The sequence below is a fragment of the Callorhinus ursinus genome, unplaced genomic scaffold (genome assembly GCF_003265705.2).
Source record: "Callorhinus ursinus isolate GAN/ISIS: 27379988/994484 unplaced genomic scaffold, GSC_fseal_2.0 scaffold74, whole genome shotgun sequence".
Taxonomy (NCBI): domain Eukaryota; kingdom Metazoa; phylum Chordata; class Mammalia; order Carnivora; family Otariidae; genus Callorhinus; species Callorhinus ursinus.
The window spans coordinates 5,355,190-5,377,293 of NW_027397136.1; the positions used below are offsets into that span (position 1 = coordinate 5,355,190).

Here is a 22,104-nt window from a genome sequence, read left to right on the forward strand (position 1 = left end):
GTTTGTTTCCTGAAATTAAGAATTCCTCCTATCAGTGAGGTCATATGATACATGTCCTTCTCTGATTGACTTATTTCGCTCAGCATAATACCCTTCAGTTCCATCCACGTCCCCACAAATGGCAATATTTCATTCCTTTTGATGGCTGCATAATATTCCATTGTGTATATATACCACTTCTTCTTTATCCATTCATCTGGCGATGGACATCTTGGCTCTTTCCATAGTTTGGCTATTGTGGACATTGTTGCTATAAACATCGGGGTGCATATACCCCTTTGGATCACTACATTTGTATTTTTGGGGTAAATACCCAGTAGTGCAATTGCTGGGTCATAGGGCAGCTCTATTTTCAACTGTTTGAGGAACCTCCATACTGTTTTCCAGAGTGGTTGCACCAGCTTGCCTTCCCACCAAAAGTGTAGGAGGGTTCCCCTTTCTCCAGATCCCCGCCAACATCTGTCGTTTCCTGACTTGTTCATTTTAACCATTCTGACGGGTGTGAGGTGGTATCTCATTGAGCTTTTGATTTGGATTTCCCTGATGCCGAGCGATGTTGAGCACTTTTTCATGTGTCTGTTGGCCATTTGGATGTCTTCTTTGGAAAAATGTCTGTTCACGTCTTCTGCCCATTTCTTGATTGGATCATTTGTTCTTTGGGTGTTGAGTTTGATAAGTTCCTTATAGATTTTGGATACCAGCCCTTTATCTGATATGTCTTTTGCAAATATCTTCTCCCATTCTGTCGGTGGTCTTTTGGTTTTGTGGACTGTTTCTTTTGCTGTGCAAAAGCTTTTTATCTTGATGAGGTCCCAATAGTTCATTTTTGCCCTTGCTTCCCTTATCTTTGGCGATGTGTCTAGGAAGAAGTTGCTGCGGCTGAGGTCGAAGAGGTTGCTGCCTGTGTTCTCCTTCAGGATGTTGATGGACTCCTGTCTCACATTGAGGTCTTTCAACCATTTTGAGTCTATTTGTGTGTGTGGTGTAAGGAAATGGTCCAGTTTCATTCTTCTGCATGTGGCTGTCCTATTTTACCAACACCATTTGTTGAAGAGACTGTCTTTTTTCCACTGGACATTCTTTCCTGCTTTGTCAAAGATGAGTTGACCATAGAGTTGAGGGTCCATTTCTGGGCTCTCTATTCTGTTCCATTGATCTATGTGTCTGTTTTTGTGCCAGTACCATACTGTCCTAATGATGACAGCTTTGTAATAGAGCTGGATGTCTGGAATTGTGATGCCGCCAGCTTTGCTTTGCTTTTTCAACATTCCTCTGGCTATTTGGGGTCTTTTCTGATTCCATAAAAATTTTAAGATTATTTGTTCCATTTCTTTGAAAAAAGTGGATGGTATTTTGATAGAGATTGCACTGAATGTGTAGATTGCTCTAGGTAGCATTGACATCTTCACAATGTTTGTTCTTCCAATCCATGAGCATGGAACACTTTTCCATTTCTTTGTATCTTCCTCAATTTCTTTCGTGAGTGTTCTATAGTTTTCTGAGTACAGATCCTTTTCCTCTTTGGCTAGATTTATTCCTAAGTATCTTATGGTTTGGGGTGCAATTGTAAATGGGATCGACTCCTTAATTTCTCTTTCTTTGGTCTTGTTCTTGGTGTATAAGAATGCCACTGATTTCTGTTCATTGATTTTATATCCTGCCACTTTACTGAATTCCTGTATGAGTTCCAGCAGTTTTGGGGTGGTGTTTTTTCGGTTTTCCACATACAGTATCATATCATCTGCCGAGACTGAGAGTTTGACTTCTTCTTTGCCGATTTGGATGCCTTTGATTTCTTTTTGTTGTCTGATTGCTGTGGCTAGGACTCCTAATACTATGTTGAATAGCAGTGGTGATAGTGGACATCCCTGCCGCGTTCCTGACCTTAGGGGGAAAGCTCTCAGTTTTTCTCCATTGAGAATGATAATCGCTGTGGGTTTTTCATAGATGACTTTTATGATATTGAGGTATGTACCCTCTATCCCTATACTCTGAAGAGTTTTGATCAAGAAAGGATGCTGTACTTTGTCAAATGCTTTTTCTGCATCTATTGAGAGGATCATGTGGTTCTTGTTCTTTCTTTTATTGATGTATCACAATGATTGATTTGCGGATGTTGAACCAACCTTGTAGCCCAGGGATAAATCCCACTTGGTCGTGGTGAATAATCCTTTTAATGTACTGTTGGATCCTATTGGCTAGTATTTTGGTGAGAATTTTTGCATCCATGTTCATCAAGGATGTTGGTCTGTACTTCTCCTTTTTGATGGGGTCTTTGTCTGGTTTGGGGATCAAGGTAATGGAGGCCTCATAAGATGAGTTTGGAAGTTTTCCTTCCATTTCTATTTTCTGGAACAGTTTCAAGAGAATAGGTATTAATTCTTCTCTAAATGTTTGGTAGAATTCCCCTGGGAAGCCATCTGGCCCTGGGCTTTTGTTTGTTGGGAGATTTTTGATGACTGCTTTAATTTCCTTAGTGGTTATAGGTCTGTTCAGGTTTTCTATTTCTTCCTGGTCCAGTTTTGGTAGTTTATACCTCTCTAGGAATGCATCCATTTCTTCCAGATTATCTAATTTGCTGGCATATAGTTGCTCATAATATGTTCTTATAATTGTTTGTATGTTTTTGGTGTTGGTTGTGATCTCTCCTCTTTCATTCGTGATTTTATTAATTTGGGTCATTTCTCTTTTCTTTTTGATAAGTCTGGCCAGGGGTGTATCAATCTTGTGAATTCTTTCAAAGAACCAGCTCCTAGTTTCGTTGATCTGTTCTACTGTTCTTTTGGTTTCTAGTTCATTGATTTCTGCTCTGATCTTGATTATTTCTCTTCTCCTGCTGGGTTTAGGCTTTCTTTGCTGTTCTTTCTCCAGCTCCTTTAGGTGTAGGGTTAGGTTGTGTATTTGAGACCTTTCTTGTTTCTTTTTCTTTTTTTTTTTTTAAAGATTTTATTTATTTATTTGAGAGAGCGAGGATGAGAGAGAGAGAGAGAGAGCATACGAGAGAGGGGAGGGTCAGAGGGAGAAGCAGACTCCCCGCTGAGCAGGGAGCCCGATGCGGGACTCGATCCCGGGACTCCAGGATCATGACCTGAGCCGAAGGCAGTCGCTTAACCAACTGAGCCACCCAGGCGCCCGACCTTTCTTGTTTCTTGAGAAAGGCTTGTATTGCTATATACTTTCCTCTTAGGATTGCTTTTGCTGCATCCCAAAGATTTTGAACAGTTGTGTTTTCATTTTCATCGGTTTCCATGAATTTTTCTAATTCTTCTTTAATTTCCTGGCTGACCCATTCATTCTTTAGTAAGATGCTCTTTAGCCTCCATGTATTTGAGTTCTTTCCGACTTTCCTCTTGTGATTGAGTTCTAGTTTCAAAGCATTGTGGTCTGCAAATATGCAGGGAATGATCCCAATCTTTTGGTACTGGTTGAGACCTGATTTGTGACCTAGGATGTGATCTATTCTGGAGAATGTTCCATGGGCACTAGAGAAGAATGTGTATTCCATTGCTTTCGGATGGAATGTACTGAATATGTCTGTGAAGTCCATTTGGTCCAGTGTGTCATTTAAAGTCTTTATTTCCTTGTTGATCTTTTGCTTAGATGATCTGTCCATTTCAGTGACGGGGGTGTTAAAGTCCCCTACTATTATTGTATTGTTGTTGATGTGTTTGCTTTTGTTATTAATTGGCTTATATAATTGTCTGCTCCCATGTTAGGGGCATAGATATTTACAATTGTTAGATCTTCTTGTTGGATAGACCCTTTAAGTAGGATATAGTGTCCTTCCTCATCTCTTATTATAGTCTTTGGTTTAAAATCTAATTTGTCTGCTGTAAGGATTGCCACCCCAGCTTTCTTTTGGTGTCCATTAGCATGGTAAATTGTTTTCCACCCCCTCACTCTCAATCTGGGCGTGTCTTTGGGTCTAAAATGAGTCTCTTGCAGACAGCATATTGATGGCTCTTGTTTTATTATCCAATCTGATAGCCTGTGTCATTTGATTGGGGCTTTTAGCCCATTTACATTTAGGGTAACTATTGAAAGATATGAATTTAGTGCCATTGTATTGCCTGTAAGGTGACTGTGACTGTATATTGTCTGTGTTTCTTTCTGGTCTATGTTACTTTTAGGCTCTCTCTTTGCTTAGCGGACCCCTTTCAGTATTTCTTGTAGGGCTAGTTTCGTGTTTGCAAATTGCTTTAGTTTTTGTTTGTCCTGGAAGCTTTTTATCTCTCCTTCTATTTTCAGTGACAGCCTAGCTGGATATAGTATTCTTGGCTGCATATTTTTCTCATTTAGTGCTCTGAATATATCATGCCGGTCCTTTCTGGCCTGCCAGGTCTCTGTGGATAGGTCTGTTGCCAATCTAATGTTTCTACCATTGTAGGTTACAGATCTCTTCTCCCAAGCTGCTTTCAGGATTTTCTCTTTTCCTCTGAGGCTCGTAAGTTTTACTATTAGATGTCGGGGTGTTGACCTATTTTTATTGAGTGTGAGGGGGGTTCTCTGTGCCTCCTGGATTTTGATGCCTGTTTCCTTCCTCAAGTTAGGGAAGTTCTCTGCTATAATTTGCTCCAATATACCTTCTGCCCCTCTCTCTCTTTCTTCTTCTTCTGGGATCCCAATTATTGTAATATTGTTTCATCTTATGGTATCACTTATCTCTCAAATTCTGCCCTCTTGATCCAGTAGTTGTTTATCTCTCTTTTTCTCAGCTTCGTTATTTTCCATCATTTGGTCTTCTAGATCACTAATTCTCTCTTCTGTCTCATTTATCCTAGCAGTTAGAGCCTCCATTTTTTATTGCACCTCATTAATAGCCTTTTTTATTTCAACTTGGGTTAGATTTTAGTTCTTTTATTTCTCCAGAAAGGGTGTCTCTAATATCTTCCATGCTTTTTTCAAGCCCAGCTAGTATCTTTAAAATTGTCATTCTGAACTCTAGTTCCGACATCTTACTAATGTCCGTATTGATTAGGTCCCTGGCAGTTGGTACTGTCTCTTGTTCTTTTTCCTGAGGTGATTTTTTTCCGTCTTGCCATTTTGTCCAGAGGACAATAGATGAATGAGAGAACAAAATGCTAACAGGGTAACAACAACTCCAGAAAAATATACACTAAACAAATCGGAAGAGACCTGAAACTATGGGAAAAGAAAGGGAAAGAAAGAATAAGAAAAAGAAAAAGATTAAAAAAAAGAAAAGAATATGATCAAATATGATCAGGATGGTGCATAGATCAGTGCCACACACTAGATTTTGGGCATATTTTGGTGTGTTAGAAGAAAGTGCCTCCCAAAATTTTAAAGAAAGAAAAAGTTATATATGTACAAAAATAAGGGTAAATACGATGAAGGGATGGAATATGACTGTAAAGATGAAAATTATAAAAGATTTTATAAAAGGAATTGATAAGAAGTTGGTTGAAAAAAGAGCAATTTAAAAAAAAAAGGGAGAGAACGTGATCAGGCAGGAGACTAGAACAAAGCCATACACTAGAGATTTAGGGTATATTTTGGTCTGTTAGAAGAAACTGTATTCCAAAATTTTAAAGAGAGAACAGCTTATATATATACCAAAAATAAGGTTAACTACTATGAAGGGATAGAAGATGACTCTAAAAATGAAAAATAAAGAAGATTTTTAAAAAGGGATTGATAAGATGTTGGTTGAAAAAGGGAAAAAGAAAAGTTAAAAAAAAATCATGGGGAAAAAAGCCATGAATTCTATGTACAGTATTCCCCTAGCGCTGGAGTTCTTCCGTTCTCATTGATCGGTAAACTTGGTCTTGGTGGGCTGTTCTTGCTGATCTTCTGGGGGAGGGGCCTGTTGCCGTGGTTCCCAAATGTCTTTGCTGAAGGCGGAATTGCCCCGCCCTTGCCAGTCCGGGCTAAGCAATCTGCTGGGGTTTGCTCTCCGGAGCTTTTGTTCCCTGCAAGCTTTCCGTCCAGCTTTGGAGGACGAGAGTGAGAATGGCGGCCTCCCAATCTCCGCCGGAGGAGCTGAGAACTCGGGGCCCCACTTCTCAGTGCGCCCCTAGAGGAAAGCAGTCAATCACTCCCATCTCCCTGGTCTCCAGCCACACTCCGTGCTCACCCGGCCTGTGACCGAGCGTTTCTATCTCTGGCACCCGACCCCGTGTGGAGTCTCCAAACCCAGCAGATCTCTGTGGTGCGCTCCCGCGCCTCTCCTCCTGGGGGAGGAAGGGGAGTCTCCCTGGATCTGCCACTTTGTTGGGTCCCTGCTGCAGGAGCAGTGGCCTGACTGTGCTGTGGATCACGGTTTATGGCCACCCCGAGCTGAGAGCCCACGCCTTGGCTCCGTCTCTGCAGCCGGCTTCCCCGCTCCGATACCTGGGAGCTCTGCCGCACTCAGGCACCCCCGGTCTTTCTGTGACCCCGAGGGTCCTGAGACCACACTGTCCTGTGAGGATTCCACCCCCCACTAGCCACTGGAGCAACGTCCCTCAGCGGAGCCAACTTCTAAAAGTTCCGATTTTGTGCTCCGCAGCTCTATCACTTGCCAGAAGCGGCCGACGGAGGCCCCCTCCCCCGCCGTCTATCCTCCCAAATATCGCCTCGGATTCACTTCTCCGCACGTCCTACCTTCCAGAAAGTGGTCGCTTTTCTGTTCAGAGAGTTGCTGCTATTCTTTTCTTCGATCTCTTGTCGAGCTTGCAGGTGTTCAGAATGGTTTGATCCCTATCCAGCTGAATTCCTGGGACCAGATGAAATTTAAGTCTCCTACTCCTCCACCATCTTGCTCCTGCTGCATTTTGTGGTTTTAAAAGAGCTCTTCCCACCCATCCTGTGTAATCCGCAGGGCCCTGTGCATTGGATACTTTGTCTCTTAGCTAAGTGACTGGAGGGTCATACAGCTCATGGGAATTTAGCAGAATAGGACTGGAACCCAGGTGTGGCGATTTCAATGTTATGCATCTCCCGCCACGCTGGGCTGCTTGATGCATTTGTATTTCGTTTACTGAGGATTGAGCTGAGAGAGTGAGGCTTTCAGCCCTGGTGGGGTGTGTGGGAGGATACCGCTTGTTGAAATCACCAGATGGAACGTCCCCTTCGATGAAGACAAGGTCCAAGGAGAAAGAAAGGGGCCTTGTAATCCAAGGAGAGGATTTTTTGGTGGATTTGTACTCTGGAAGTGGCATGTTCTTTCCCAGCATTTGTGCCTTGCCTCTCAGCGAGAGGCGGTGGTTCTGTTCAGGTAGGCTCCTCTCGGTATATGTGGTTTATAAACGTGGAGCCACTGTGATTGTCAGCCCGGCACACACACTTGCAGGAATGTAATTGTTTTCCCCTAAAATGAGTTTGGCCGGAAGAATCTGCCTTTTCAGGCCATTCTTAGTGTGTTCTCCCTCTTCCCAGGTTTGCATTCTCATTCTCAGCTGGGTTTGCCTAGCCCCAGCACTCAGGGCGGGGTGGAAATGTGATCCTCGGGCCTCCAGTTCAAGCCTGCAGAGCCCCTTCAGGGTCAGTGACTTTGCATACTGACATAAGTAAATTCTTAGAGTCTCTTGGTATTTGTAGCCATTAAAAAATTTAAAGTGTGTGAGCATTGGCCACTCCCTCGCAACCTTGCTATCAACTTACAGTGAAAGCAAAGCTTGGACTAAATTTTGCAGCGCATGCATACAAACATTTAGCAGATACTGCAGGCCCGAAATGCACACTTCTGTCCCCCCAGTGATGTAACAGCTCAGGGCTCTGTCTCTACCACCACCTTGCATGAAGCTTTCATTCTCCAGGTAAATACTCCAAAGGTAGGAGTCTTTTACCTTTAGAGTTAGCAATAAGCAATCAGAAGGCCTTCTCATCCTATGTCTGAACACGGGGCTGTTTAAGATATGAGGTGCAGGCTAGTCCCCCTGTTTATTCAGAGGTGAGGAGTGTCCTGAGATGGCTTCAGTAGGCCAATACACTTATCTCGATTTCAATGAGGCCCAGAATTTACTTGCATTGTTAGAGTTGACAGACTGCTATTTTCACCAATACATGCTCATTTCTGAACTTCAGGATACTAACTAAAGTATCCGTGATCAATCGAGAGACAGGTAACTGAAGTTCCTGTGGACTATGGTTCTCCCGATTAGGATACCTCTGGACCAACCTTAGATTGTACATCCTCCACTGGGATGTGTTATGGACTGAATGCTTGTGTGCCCCCCCATTCATATGTTGAAACTTAATCCCCAGTGTAATGGTATTTGGAGGTGGGGACTTTGGGAGGTGATGGGGTCACGAATGGGGTTAGGGGCCTTATCAGAAGAAGCCAGAGGGCTGGCTAGCTCTCTCTCTCCACCTCATGAGGATACGGAGAGAAGTGGGCAGTCAGCCACCCGGAAGAGGCTCTCACCAGTACCTGATCCTGCTGGCACCCAGGCCTGGACCTGCAGCCTCCAGGCCTGTGAGAAACAAATGTCAGCTCTATAAGCTATCCTGGCCATGTTCCTTTACAGCTGCTGGAGCCAACCGAGAACGCCCGTAGCATCTGGGTACTAGCTTACGTGAATCACCTGCAGAGGCCGCATATTCTGAAATATTTCAAGAAAACTGAAAACATTGCTACTGGGTCTTTCTCGGTTTTTGCTACTCTGGAATGTGAAAGAAATATTCTGCTGTTCCCACACCAGGCTGGGGGCTGGGAACCAAAAGACGGTCCAGGGCGCTACACAGCTGCTCCTTCTCTGGGGTCTCACCTCCAGGGGAGCCCCTCCTGTCCCCCTCAGCCCCAAAACTTATGTCATTTAAGAAAATCACATCACCTAGTCTGTCCCTGTTTCTCAGGGGGCCCCCCGACACTCCCTCACTTCCCCTCAGCCAGGAGAACCTTTCTAGTCCAGGGAAGGAGCCATCTCGACACAGTCGCTTAAGACTTCGTTTATGTCAAGATTACTTTCATTATCTCCTGGGGACAGAGATTCCTTTCCTAGGCTCTTCCTTGTTGCATTCCCTTCCCTGAAAAGGGGGACCCAGGACACAGGACCAAAAAATGCAGGGGAAGAATACTGGAAGAAAAACACCGAGTCCTATTTCAAAAAATAGTCCCCTACCAGGAATGCAGTAGCCAGAGGCCCTGCAAGGATTCATGCCATTCTGAGGTTAGGATCGCTCAGCAGCGGAGGCACTGAGGTGGTCTGAGAACTTAGGGCTTCTGCAGCTTTCCATTCATGGCTGAGTTCCTGGAAAGTCTTGATGCCTTAGAGAGTCTAAAGGCAATCATTCAGGGAGCCTGGGTGGCTCAGTCAGTTAAGCATCTGCCTTTCATTCAGGGTCCTGGGATCAAGTCCTGCATTGGGCCCCTTGCTCAGCAGGGAGTCTGCTTCTCCCTTGTGGTCTCTCTCTCTGACAAATAAATAAATAAAATCTTAAAAAACAAACAAAAAAATAAAAACAGTCATTCAGGGGTGCCTGGCTGGTTCAGGTGGAAGAGCATGTGACTTTTGATCTCAGGGTCATGAGTTTGAGCCCCACATTGGGTGTAAAGGTTACAAAAATTATTTTTGAAAAGAAAAAAAAAAGCAAGGGCAATCATCCACTTACATTTTCCATATGTCTCTGTAAAATGAAAACGAAGACATTATGGAAGATTTGCTTTGATATGGCATTTCCTACTGCCTTACTTGCTTTATATTCTAATCTTTCCAGATAGTAGGGCCAAGAGATCAAGATTTTAGGGTCCTAAAGGTCTTCTTTTTTCCTTAGCATTCTGTCAGGGCTGTGGCAAAAGCAAGAGCCTGGGCCTTCCCACTCACTACCCCCCAGTGCTTGCTATCTGCCTGGAGCATTACTGACTGTACCATACATTTGTATGTTTCATATAAACTGTCACACATATCGTTGACGGGGAGAGTCAGGGTGCTGTAGCTGAGAGAGTCTCACTTAAGCAAGAAGATCTGCCTCTGAATCTCAGGGCTTGCACTGATAAGCAGTAAGAGCTCTGGGTTTGCCTGTTCTTTAATAAAACGGGAAACCTCACTGGATTAAGAGGGTTAAGTGAGGTGGTCTATGTCAAGTGTACTACACAGGAAGCACAAGAATCAGAGGATCTGAATACATGCAAATGTGTCAATGCTGTATGAATTTTTTTTTTAATTTTAAAGATTTTATTCATTTATTTGACAGAGAGAGACACAGCGAGAGAGGGAACACAAGCAGGGGGAGTGGGAGAGGGAGAAGGAGGCTTCCCACAGAGCAGGGAGCCCAACGTGGGGCTCGATCCCAGGACCCTGGGATCATGACCCGAGCTGAAGGCAGACGCTTAACAACTGAGCCACCCAGGCGCCCCTGTATGAATTATTTTTAAAGGCATTATATATGCACATGTTAATTTCCCAAAAGGCCAGGGGTGGGAGGGGATGTTGTTTTTCTGTGGATCCTGATGGAAGAGACCACTCTTGATACCATGGCAGTAAAACTAAGCATTTATAACTCTCAGAGTAGCCTCTCCGTGCTGCTCTTCCAAACAGCAATGAACTTGGGCTTGGGGAGAGCTCTCTCTCCCACTAAGTGACAGGCTCCAAGGCAAGGCATGAAAAGGGATTAGTGGATACATGTATTCACATAAAGGGGAGTTCCCCAGAAGCACGTCAGGCTGAGAAGGCATCCTTCAACTGTCCATCAGTAGAAAAGCTATTTGACGAACAGATATGATTTTTTTGGAACGAACAATAATGGAGAACCCTGGATGACAGATGTCAGATGTTGGCAAGGTGGCTGCCAAAACAAATCCCCCTCCACCTTCAGACAGCAAGCTGATGGAAGACTGGGCACAGTTGGACTGGCAGCCCCTTCTCGTGTGGATCATCGGTCATATTATTATTTCTCAGTCACCAGACAAAGCAGATGGTTTACCATGTATTTGTGATTTTCTGTTGGCCGAGAAATTCTGTTTTTCCGTCAGGGTATAGCATGTAATCAATTATGACAGAGGGTGGGGCAAGGAAGTCCCTGCCAGTAAAAGCCCAAGACTTTCTCTTTTATTAAATTTGCATAAGCCACTATAATTTCCAACTTAAAGGCAATAGAGGGGAAAAAGCAAAGTAGTGTTGTTAGAAATAACTTGGGTAATTGCAAAACCACAATTCTTAGTTGGCCCTGGAGTCTCTCAGTTTGTACCGGTATCTGCTGTCAGTTTTGTCTGTCCATTTTTAGTCTTAAAAATTTTCTTGTCTCTCTTCTGGTCTCAGAGAGCTTTATCTTAGAATCATAAAGTGACATAATCAGAGTCAAACTCTGTAAAAGTGAACAGAAAAAATAGAATGCACATACTCGTCAATTCAGATTTCTTTTTGAATATTCAGTTCTACTGTATTATATGGTAGTAATACTGAGTTGGCCTGCCTTAGCATATGTGATTAGCTATATACAGAGAACACTATATACATTCTCTCTCATCCACCCTCTGAATAGTTTTCTTTGTGAAAGGCATCTTGCGTATATTTATGGAAAAAGTCCTTTAGTAAAAAAAAACAAAAAAAACCACAGAAGCACTTTTAATATTATAAATATCTCCTAGAGAAATCTTTGACACAAATAACATGTTTCTTCTTGTCTTTTTTCAAATGTCTGTTATTTTTTCTTATAATGTTAGGCTCACAGTGAATGGTTTTCTCTCCTAGCCTTTTTTTCCCCATTTAATCACGTATCAGGGGAATGTTACCATATCATTAGATATTCTTTAGGTACATGATTTCCAATGGTGGCAAATATTGATTGAGTTCCTACCATGTGTCTGGCACTATTCCAGGCACTGAAGGCATGAAAGAGAACAAGGTCGTCCCTAGCCTCAAGGAATTTACATTCTAGCAGAGACAGACAGGTGATAAACCTGTAAAAACTGTAAATAAGGGGTAGAGTTTCAGCTAAAATAGGATGATAGATGGTCACCAGGCAGACTACTTTGCTTGAGGGAAGGCCTTTTGACAAGGTGACTTGAGTTAGGATCTGAAAGTTGAGAAGGAAATAACCACTCAAACGTCTGGGGCAGGTGTGTGTGTGTGTGGGGGGGTGGAGCTTTGTAAACAGAAGGAACAAAAAATGCAGACCCTGAGACAGGAATGAGCATGTCATGGTCTAGGAACAGAAAGAAGCATTATAGCTAGGGCTTGGTGAAGAAGGGGAGTGAACAGAGAAATGGGACTGGAGACCTAGAGGGAGACCAAGTCACCCAGGCCTTGTAGGAGTTGGGTAAGCAGTGGGGACTTTATTCTAGTGGCAGTGACACTCCATTAAAGAATTTACTAGCAAGGGGCTGGCATGATGTGATTATAAAGACATCCCTTTGGCTGCTGAGTAGGAGATTGTGTATAGCGTACAAGAGAACAGACTGACTCCCACAGTCATCCAGACAAGAGATGATGGAGCTTAGGGGAGGATGTAGTAAGGTCACAAGGAAGAGTGAGGGACTCAACACATACCTTGGTGATAAAGCACACAGAACTGTTTTTTTTTTTTTTTTTAGCTTTTAGATTTATTGATTGATGAAGATTTGAACATAAGTAAGCTCAATTCAGACATACATAGAGCTCTGTACCCAATAATGCGTGAGCCCACATTGTTCCCAAGCATACATGAGGAATTTATACAAAATGACCATGGACGAGTTCACAAAATGAGTCTCCACAAATTTCAAAGACGTGTATCTTTAAAGATCTTTGAAGTCCTATAAATTTAAGTCTATGACTATTTCAGTCTTAATCTCAGAATAAGGAAAAAAACCCTTTAGTTAAAATTATAAACAAGAAAAATAGAAATTTCATTGACTCTTATTAACCAGCAGGCCAGCATTTGGTTATTTAATTAATACAATTAATTTTACCCTTAATGCTATTGTTAAAAGTATCTGGAAACTGATGCCAACCCACGCTCTCCTCCCTGATCCCACATCCTGAGTAGATCAAGCATTTTCACCCTTGGCTCATTTTCAGTGAAGACTATAATTAAATCTTTATTTGAAAACACGACTAAAAGTCCAGCACTCACTGCATTATTGAGACGACAGAAATTTGTGATGAATTTGATGAAGAGTGTTAGGTCAAGATAAGAATCTAGGATTACATGGGCAACTGGGTAGAAGATATTGCCATGAGATGAGAAAGACTTGAGGAAGGGTGAGCAGTCTTAGGAGGTAAAAATCAAAGATTCCGTGTGGACAAAGTTAGCCTCAGATGCCCATTGGAGATCCAAGTGAAGATGCTGGGTAGGTAACTGGACAAATGAAGGAGGAGACTGGAAACTTGTGGACTGGAGATATAAATGTCTATACATTGGATAGGATCACCTAGGAGGCTGCACGGTTAGGTGAAGAAGAGAGCTAAGGACAGAATCCTAGGATAATCCAACATGCACAGTATTTATGGCATTGTCCACTCACTAAACATGTATGTGTTCTCCATGTTTCCCATTACATTTGCAGCTAAATAGGGCCATGTCAACAGCTCTGGACAATGCATGGAGGAAGCCTCTAAGAACTGGTTCAAGACCTTTAATTGTTCTCCTCTCCTGCCCCAGGAATAATGAATCTATGTATTTACATTGATATATCTGTCAACCCTAATCCCTGAGTGGCTATGTGGAGCAAAGCCCCTTTTTGATACACGTCAGACAAGTTACACAAGAGAGAAACTTTTATGTGTTAAGCCATGGACAACTTCAGGGTTAATTTGTTACCTCAGCATAACTTGGCCCATCCTAACTAATTCAGAATTCCATCATATGCTATATCACAACAAAGCACTATTTTTTATTTAAAAAAAAGGGGGGGGCATATGTGACGTGATAGGTTGTCAACAAAAGCCTATTGGTGGTTATTTCTAGCTTCTATCTAAACAAAGTTTAAACCAACTCCCTGTTCATTTTAGAAGCTGAAGAGCAATCCTGGAACTGTTGAGTGAATAATGCAAGATTATGTCCATTCTTTCAAAGATCGTCATTTCTCAATTGTGTTTTTTTTATTCTTAGAGTTAATGAAAACACTCCTTTTTATACATATTTCTTGCATAATTCTTTAATACTGGTGCTTTATAATTTTCTAAATTTCTCCTAAATTAGTACTCTCCCATTTTATCAGATAATTTTTTAGATGTTGGTTCATTTGAGAAATTGAGCATAATAAATATTCCTCATTCATGCATTAACAAATTTTAATTGAGTCCCTACTGTGTTTTAAACATTTTGATAGGAGCCGGGGAAATAATGAAACAGAGCCAGTACTTACCTTCATAGTTATAGTTTTGATACCACCTGGAGCATACTTACCTGGGGTCAAACTCAGTTTTGAGATCTTGAGAGATGGGAAATTAGTTAGCTTCTCTGTGCCTTAAGTTTTTCAATTGTAAAATAAAAATAGGGGTGTCTGGGTGGCTCAGTTGGTTAAGCGGCTGCCTTTGGCTCAGGTCACGATCCCAGGGTCTTGGAATGGAGCCCTGCATTCGGTTCCCTGCTCAGTGGGGAGTCTGCTTCTCCCTCTCCCTCTGCCCCTCCCCATTGCTCATGCTCTCTCTCAAATAAATAAAATCTTAAAAAAATAAAATTAAATTAATAATTCATACCTTGCAGAGTTATTGTGAGTGTTAAATGAGACAAAGTGGAAGTCTGTTTTTAGTTAAGCTTTAGAAATGTACTCAGACTACCTTAAAGAGAAAGAGTTTTTATTGTCAAAAAGAACCTATAAAGTATCTGGTGTTATGGCAGCTGGAGGGACTAGGGACCAGGTAGTCTCTGCATTACACACTTGTGTCTGTTTCTGTGTTTACTGATTTCTTCTATTACCTCGCTTGTTCTTAATTCCTACTCTGTAAATCTGTTCTCAAGCTTGTATAATTTGTGGTTTCTGTTTCTTCATAGCTTCAGTCTGCATGCTCCTCATTGCTCGATCTTACCGGTTCTCTTGATGCTTTTTCTCTTTAGTCCTCACTTACAACTACCTAATTAATTTCCCTGTTGTAGTTCAAACTTCCAGAGAATCTGTTGGACTGATTCATTCACTCAGGCATTCAGAAGATTCATATAAACTATCTACTATGTGTAGGCAGTGTACTCCCATGGTAATTTGGGCCTTCTTTTAGAATCCTCTGAATTATCCTTCCACCGTCATTCTGAAAGCTTGTTAGAGATGCTGAATTTGGTCCCCACTCCCGATCTACTAAATCAGAATCATTTTAACTAGATCCCCAAGTGATTTGTATGCCTGTTCAAGTTGGCGAAGCACTGCCTTAAGCTTCTAGTTCTCAAAGCTGACTGTACATTGGAAAAAGCTGGGGAGGAAAAAAAAAATTACTGATGTCTGGATCCCTCCTGCAGAGGTTCAGATTTAATTTTTCTGGGCTGTGGCCTGGCATTCAAAAGGTCCTAGATGGTTCCAATGTGTGGGTGGGTTTAAGAATCACTGAACCAGTCCTGTGTCACCATAGACCAGCTGTGAGCCTAGAATAATTGCTTAATTTCTCTCTAGGCCAGATTCTTCGTCTCTTAAGTGAAGATACCCTCTCTACCTTGGACTTGTTCTGAGGGCCAAATGTGATCACACATGTGAAACCGTTTTTGAAAAGTGTGCCTATAAATCCCATGCATCACTTGATTTCTCTAAACCCATCTTTGCATATATAATTGGGGGGAATTGCATTATCAAATAGGAATATAAGTAAAAATGGATGGAAAACAATGTAAAGGTTAACATTATTAAGCTATATCATTGTAAAGCTGGCACGAGTAAGCTTTACCTGTTATTCCATTTTACTTATCATGTAAGAAAGAGGTTAAGTAACTCTCTCAAGGCCCTGAAAGCTGTTAGAGAAACATTAGTCGCCAGATACTCCTTAAAAAATGGCGGGGGGTAAGATTTTATGTAAGTCAACTGCAACTGGGGTTAAGACTTGCAGTGTGGTGGAGAGACTGACTTCAACTCCAAATACAGCAGAGACCAAATACAGCAGAGGTTTACAGCCAGGGGGTGGAGTGAGGGAGGGAATGGAAACTAAGAAGTTGGTTAGGTATCAAGGGAGAGGGGGAAGAGGAACTTGGAGGACGGAGAGCTCCATTAAAAACCAAGGGTGGAGATAGAGGAGCTTGATTAGATACGAAGGGTGAGGGGATTCTTGATAAATTAGCTCCGCAGGGGTCTTCGGTGAAACCTGGCTCAGCAGGCCAAGAATGAGGCCTAGTCTAGAAACGCGCTCAAAACAAACCTGCCTAAAGTTTGCTGCAGGAGTGTGTCTGTCAAGGCGCGGGCGGGGACCGAAACTGGGTGGGTCTAAGTCCCCAGACTTTGCGGACCCTACATTCCCAGCGTTAGGGATTTTTTTTTTTAAGATTTTATTTATTTATTCATGAAAGACAGAGAGAGAGAGAGAGAGAAGCAGAGGGAGAAGCAGGCTCCCAAGGAGCAGGGAGCCCGACACGGGACTCGATCCAAGGACCCTGGGATCACAACCTGAGCCGAAGGCAGACGCTTAAACATCTGAGCCACCCAGGCGCCCCCAGCGTTAGGGATTAACAGTAAAACCTCATAGGACCCAATGTGTCTGGCGCAGTACACCCCTGAGGTAAGACTACTAGCTGCATTACAGCTTCAAATGAAATCAACCCCAAACCGTGAGCTGGTTCCCTTACCTACCCGGAATCTCCCCGATCCAAACTTGCCGGGGTAAGAATCGCCTCCACTGCGGACTCCAGGGCGGGCCCCGCACGCACCTGCCGCGCGCCAATCATAGGCCTGCGCGCAGGGGCGCAAGCGCCACGGCCCTGGGCGGGGTCTCGTCGCTCACCAGTCTCCTCCGACCTGCCGGCCTCCCGCCGCCCTGATTGGCCCTCCAGGGATGACGTAGACGGCCGCCACGACCTATGGCGGCGGAGCCGGCCGGCCGGCGGGGCTTGGCGGAAGTGGTGTCGGCGAGGTGTCCCGCAGTGCGGAGAAGCGGCGCGCAGGAGGGTGCTGGGCACGCGAGCCGGAGAGCTGGGGCAACCGCTTTCCCTCCCTCCCGGCGCCAGGAAGATGACGCGCTTCGCTCTGACCGTTGTCCGGCAGTGAGTATGGCAGGGTGCTCTTCTCGCCTTCTGGTCAGTGAGTTGTTCTGGAGTGGGTGAAGAGACCGTTGATCTGTATCTCCCCCGCTTGCTGTCCCCTCGGAGGGCTGGCTTGGACCCGGCTGTTTCGGAGGTGTTTTCGCCAGGGCCGTCTCTCTTGGACCCCCCCCCCCCCCGCCCCCCAGCACCGCTGAGCGAGGAAGGCGGGTCCTAAGTATCCTGAGTCCCGCACTACAGATGAGCACACTGAGGTCTGGAGGAGTCAGCGGTTGAGGTTCGCAGCCACTTGGCGGAGTTACAACTGAAGAAAGACAACCTTGTCCTCGGACTTCCCTGTGCGCCGCTTTTTGCTCCCCAGCGGATTCTGAAGAATTTACGGGATGGCTCGTCCAAGGCAGATATTTTTGTGCCGGCTGCCTTCTGCTGTTACCCCTCGTTTGCCAGGGCAGCCGCAGGCACAGATCTGAGATTTATTTCTTCCCTCCGGAGATTACATTGTTGGCAGAGGAAGAGGGCCTCCGCCCTCGTCTCGGCCGACCGCATCACCCCGGACAAATATTTTTATCATAACATTACACGGTGGAGCTAAAGGCAGATATGTCTTTTTTTTTTTTTAAGATTTTATTTATTTATTCATGAAAGAGAGAGAGAGAGGCAGAGGGAGAAGCAGGCTCCCAAGGAGCCCGATGCGGGACTCGATCCCAGCTGAGCCGAAGGTAGACGCTCAACCATCCGAGCCACCCAGGCGCCCAAGGCAGATATGTCTTTATGTCTGTTATCTTTCTCCTTCTGGACGCGCTTATTGGCCGAGTGTCAATGGAAGTGCAGTTCAGGGTGGTTAAGAGCACAGATTTTTCAAGCAAGATAGACCCGGGTTAGAATCCGGGCTCTGGCTAGGAGGAGCCTTGTAACCAGCGCTTCCGTTAACCGACGTAACCTTTACGACCTCAGTTTCCTGATCTATTAAATGGGGTAATGATAATACCTACCTCTCTGGGCTAGCGTGAGAATTAAATGAGGCAAAGGCAAAGCGTATAGCTCAACGGAGGGGAAGAAATATATCTCAAGAATTAGGTAACTTCTAATTCTCTGAGGACATCTCCAATAAAAATGTAGTTAATCCTCAATATTTACGTATAGTTTTACCAGACCAGCATTTTGTACACTGCGTGCCAGTGTACTGGGTTATACAGATAAATAAGATACCATTTTTGACTTTCCGGAGCTCAAAAGGAGTACGAGTAGGACTTCACCTGGTCAAGCTGACTTTAACTGCTATCTTCTTTTTGTCCTCTTCTTCCTTCATAGGATAATCTTGGGAATCATCAGAATTATCCCTTTAGGACTCACAGGATTTTGATGACTAAACCAGAAATCGATTTTCTCTCTGTCTCTTCTTTCCCCACCCCTCCATTTTATAGAATGCTTTATGACCATTTTATGACCTACTTAAGGGCATATAGCTTACTGGTAGCAGAGAAGGAAGTGGAGCCCTCATTTTTCCAGTGTTGCAACACTATCTGGATGCCTTGACTCAGGCAGCACAGTGTCTGACATTTACTTGAAGCTCAGAAGTTGTAGGAAATCTGGATTAACCCTCCCTTGAAAAGTAGGGTGATGTCTATTTAGATTCGTACTGGACAATAGTTATATGAATTTGGATTTTGTCCCTTCCCTGCTTCTTAAAAAGGGCTTGATTTTAAAAATTGATTCCTTAAAGAAATTCTATGAAGAATCAATTTAGAAATAAGTCTTTCTAAATTACTATGTGCCAGGCACTGTTGTAATTAAGTTCTGACAACAGTCCAGTGAGGTGAGGACTGCTCTTCAGTTAGCAGGTGAGGGAATGGATGCAGAGGGCATGTAACTTGCTTGGAGTCACATGGCTAGATGGGGGGCTGGAATTTGAACCAAAGGAGCAAGACTCTGCAGCCCATCCTCTCAACCACCGTAGTCTTCTGCCTCCTATTTAATTGAGTTAAAACCTAGTGTTTTAGATTGCTGGAATATCACTTAGTGGCTACTTTTTATTTCTGCTAATATAATTGTAAAGAGTGATAAGAATAGTTTGCATTGTTCTGTTTTATTTATGGGAAAGTAAAGTTAAAGTGTTGAAATAATTGGTAGGGTTATGGTTAACTCTGTTTAGATCATCCCTCTTTCCCCTTCTGAGTTCTCCAAGCTAAGAATTGAAGATTCTTTCAGGAAAAGAAATGATTTCAAACTTGGTTAATAATAGTCACCATAGTTAAATATGATGACTCGTTGGAATTCACAAGATTGGGTCATTTAGCATAATATTGGGAATAGCACTAGCCTTTTCTATTACCTGATTCTGTATAATTAAGATAGATGCTCTGAAACTGATGGCATGATCATTTTTTTTGGAGATGGATAATTTTATTGAATGGTGCCTCTTCAGATAATGCAAGAAAACTTTGAAATGCAGTTTCTTTAAGTTCAACCAAAGCCTTTATGAATCTTGTGCTGTTACTACATGTGTGTTTGTCTTCATCATATTTATGGGGTATGTATCGTTTTTGGAATACAATATCCAAGATTTCAAACTTGAAGTCTTTTAATATTATTAAACTGTAACTTCTTTTTTTTTTTTTAAGATTTTATTTATTTATTTGACAGAGAGAGAGATAGCGAGAGCAGGAATACAAGCAGGGGGAGTGGGAGAGGGAGAGGGAGAAGCAGGCTTCCCACAGAGCGGGGAACCCGATGCGGGGCTCGATCCCAGGACCCTGGGATCATGACCTGAGCCGAAGGCAGACGCTTAACGACTGAGCCACCCATGTGCCCCTAAATTGTAACTTCTTATGATCTTGTAGCACAGCATTGTTGAAAACCCCGATATACATAGGTTGGCATGTCCATCACTTACACAACCCATTGAAAGGACCCAGTTCCCTTGAAATTATTTGTGTGTTTACAATTAGTTGCCTGCAAAGCCATCCCATTTCACTTCCATTTTTAGCTGGCTCTTAAAACTTAAAAAAATTTTTTTACAAACTGAATTAAGTTTACTTTTATTGACTCAAAGATGATAAATTAGTAAAGTTATTGATAGCAAAACTGGCTTGTTTTTCTTATGCTACCTCTATTACTTTTTGTTGAATGCCAATCTGGTCATTAATAAAAACAAGCACAGTAAATATTAGGTCACCTGTAAACTTTTATAAACATCTATGTGATTGTTATGTTACTGTGGTATTTGTTTTTTGAGAATACAGTTGATCATTTGGGAGACTGTTTACAACTACGACTAACTTCTTTATAAACAAAAACATATCATGAGTTGGGTGTGTTACATTTTTTTCCCCCTCAACCTATCTAGTGAAAGTCTCTGTGTTACTAGCCCTTGAAATCTTCCATGTTTTTGGATGAATTAATTGGTAGAGAAGAATTAGGATAAAGCTGTATTCATGATTAAATATCAGGTGAGGCTTTGCATTTCCATGTACACTAAAGCATACCTATTTTGAAAACATGCCCCCAACTGTACTAATTTCCTATGATTTATCTCCGTCTTGTGGCAAACAATACTTGTTGATTGAATTTAAATTATTTAAGGATATGATTGGGAAATTAAGCCTTATAAATGACTTCTAAGGAAATGCCATAGAATGTAAACCAGAGCTAACAAAATAAAATATCTTTTGAAGTGAAGAACAGTATAATAACCTACAAAATGAATGATGCATATTTGTAGGGCCTATAAATGGCTGGTCATAAGACTTAACTTCTTGGCATAAGCATTTGGATTCTTGCAGAGTCGGGTGTTCTGTTTTGGAAATGGATCACACTGGAGATTTTGAAAATGAGTGTTATTCCTGACTCCTTCGAAATATATCCCTCTGACCTTTCAGCTTCCTCTACCTTCTCTGCCTCTATCACAAGCTAAACTTTCATTAAGGGAAGTAGATTAATAGTAAAACTATTTTAGGCACCTACTTTTCTTTCCCACTCCCAAAAAACCCTGTATACAGTTGCCATAAGGATTTATACAAACCTCTTGATAAAGCTGATAAAAGCTGTGAAAGTAAATATATATGAAAGTTTTGGGGGAAAAATTCTATTTCTAGGTTTCCTGCTCTGTAATAATTGTAAAGTGATTTGAAGGCAAAAAATGCCCAGCAGAATGCCAGTGATTGTTAATAATACAGTAATTAAGTCTCTCTGTTGACTTTAGCTAAATAAAATCCTTCATTATATCATTGCTATTTTTTTCCTCCCTTTGTCAAAAATAGTTAGATGGTGTGGCAGTACCTTACAAAACTGTCAGAAAGTACTGAGATTCCATTTTTTTATAGTGTGACATTTTGATAATAGCATCTTTTATATTATTCTGCATCTTATCAAATCAGCTATTGAGATTGAACTAAAATCATGAGCTGTCTTTTTAGCAAGCATACAAAAAATAATCATCTGCTAAAAAAAATTATCATCTGAATTTGTATGATTTGTAAAAACCTGGATTGGCAAATTATTAAATTTCTCCTCATCTTTGATCTTAAATTTATAAAATGAGCAGGAGAGCTTGTGATTGGCATAAAGTAGGCAAAAGCTTTTGAGGTTCCTGTATAAAAGTAAACATAGCATAGGGAGGGTTCTTTGAATTTTGCTTGAAATTGAATTGGATACCAAGTACTGTCTAAAGAGGACATTACTTGTATTTAACAGCAGTTCTTTTATTTTTGATCTCACTCAGCAAGATTATGAGGCTGAGACAGGAAGTGAATACAATGTTTGGGAATCATTTTCTGTATTAGAAATGACAATTTCTTCATCATCGCCCTGGAAGCTTTCTCTGTCTGAATGGTAGAGATTAATATACTCTTTCACATTTATCTTGTATGATTCTGAATAAATTTTGGAGTATAAGACATATTTTATTAATATTAACCACAACAATGATAATAATGGCAAACCAGTGGTAAATAGTTCTGAGACATTTCATTTATTTGTTATACATTTTTTTTTTAAGATTTTATTTATTTACAAGAGAGAGAGATAGCAAGAGAGAGCATGAACAGGGGCGGGGGAGAGGGAGAAGGAGGCTCC

The 22,104-nt window shown here is 42.3% G+C and overlaps 1 protein-coding gene and 1 long non-coding RNA gene across 3 annotated transcripts in view; one reads left to right on the forward strand and one right to left on the reverse strand.

The window, feature by feature from the left end:
• The window catches only part of LOC141371495 (uncharacterized), a 36,937-nt gene extending 20,216 nt beyond the window's left edge, over positions 1-16,721 (reverse strand). Inside the window, exon 1 of the long non-coding RNA XR_012376486.1 lies at positions 16,625-16,721. This is a non-coding gene — a long non-coding RNA (uncharacterized lncRNA). The remainder of the gene's footprint in view (positions 1-16,624) is intronic.
• The window catches only part of TIGAR (TP53 induced glycolysis regulatory phosphatase), a 32,816-nt gene continuing 27,321 nt past the window's right edge, over positions 16,610-22,104 (forward strand). Inside the window, exon 1 of one of the 2 annotated variants that reach the window (XM_025851978.2) lies at positions 16,610-17,034. In XM_025851978.2, the coding sequence (XP_025707763.2) occupies positions 17,003-17,034 (32 nt within the window). In that variant the 5' untranslated portion in view covers positions 16,610-17,002. Of the gene's footprint in view, positions 17,035-19,411; positions 19,562-22,104 lie in introns of those variants that run through there. The other variant, XM_025851979.2, reaches the window with a different exon arrangement.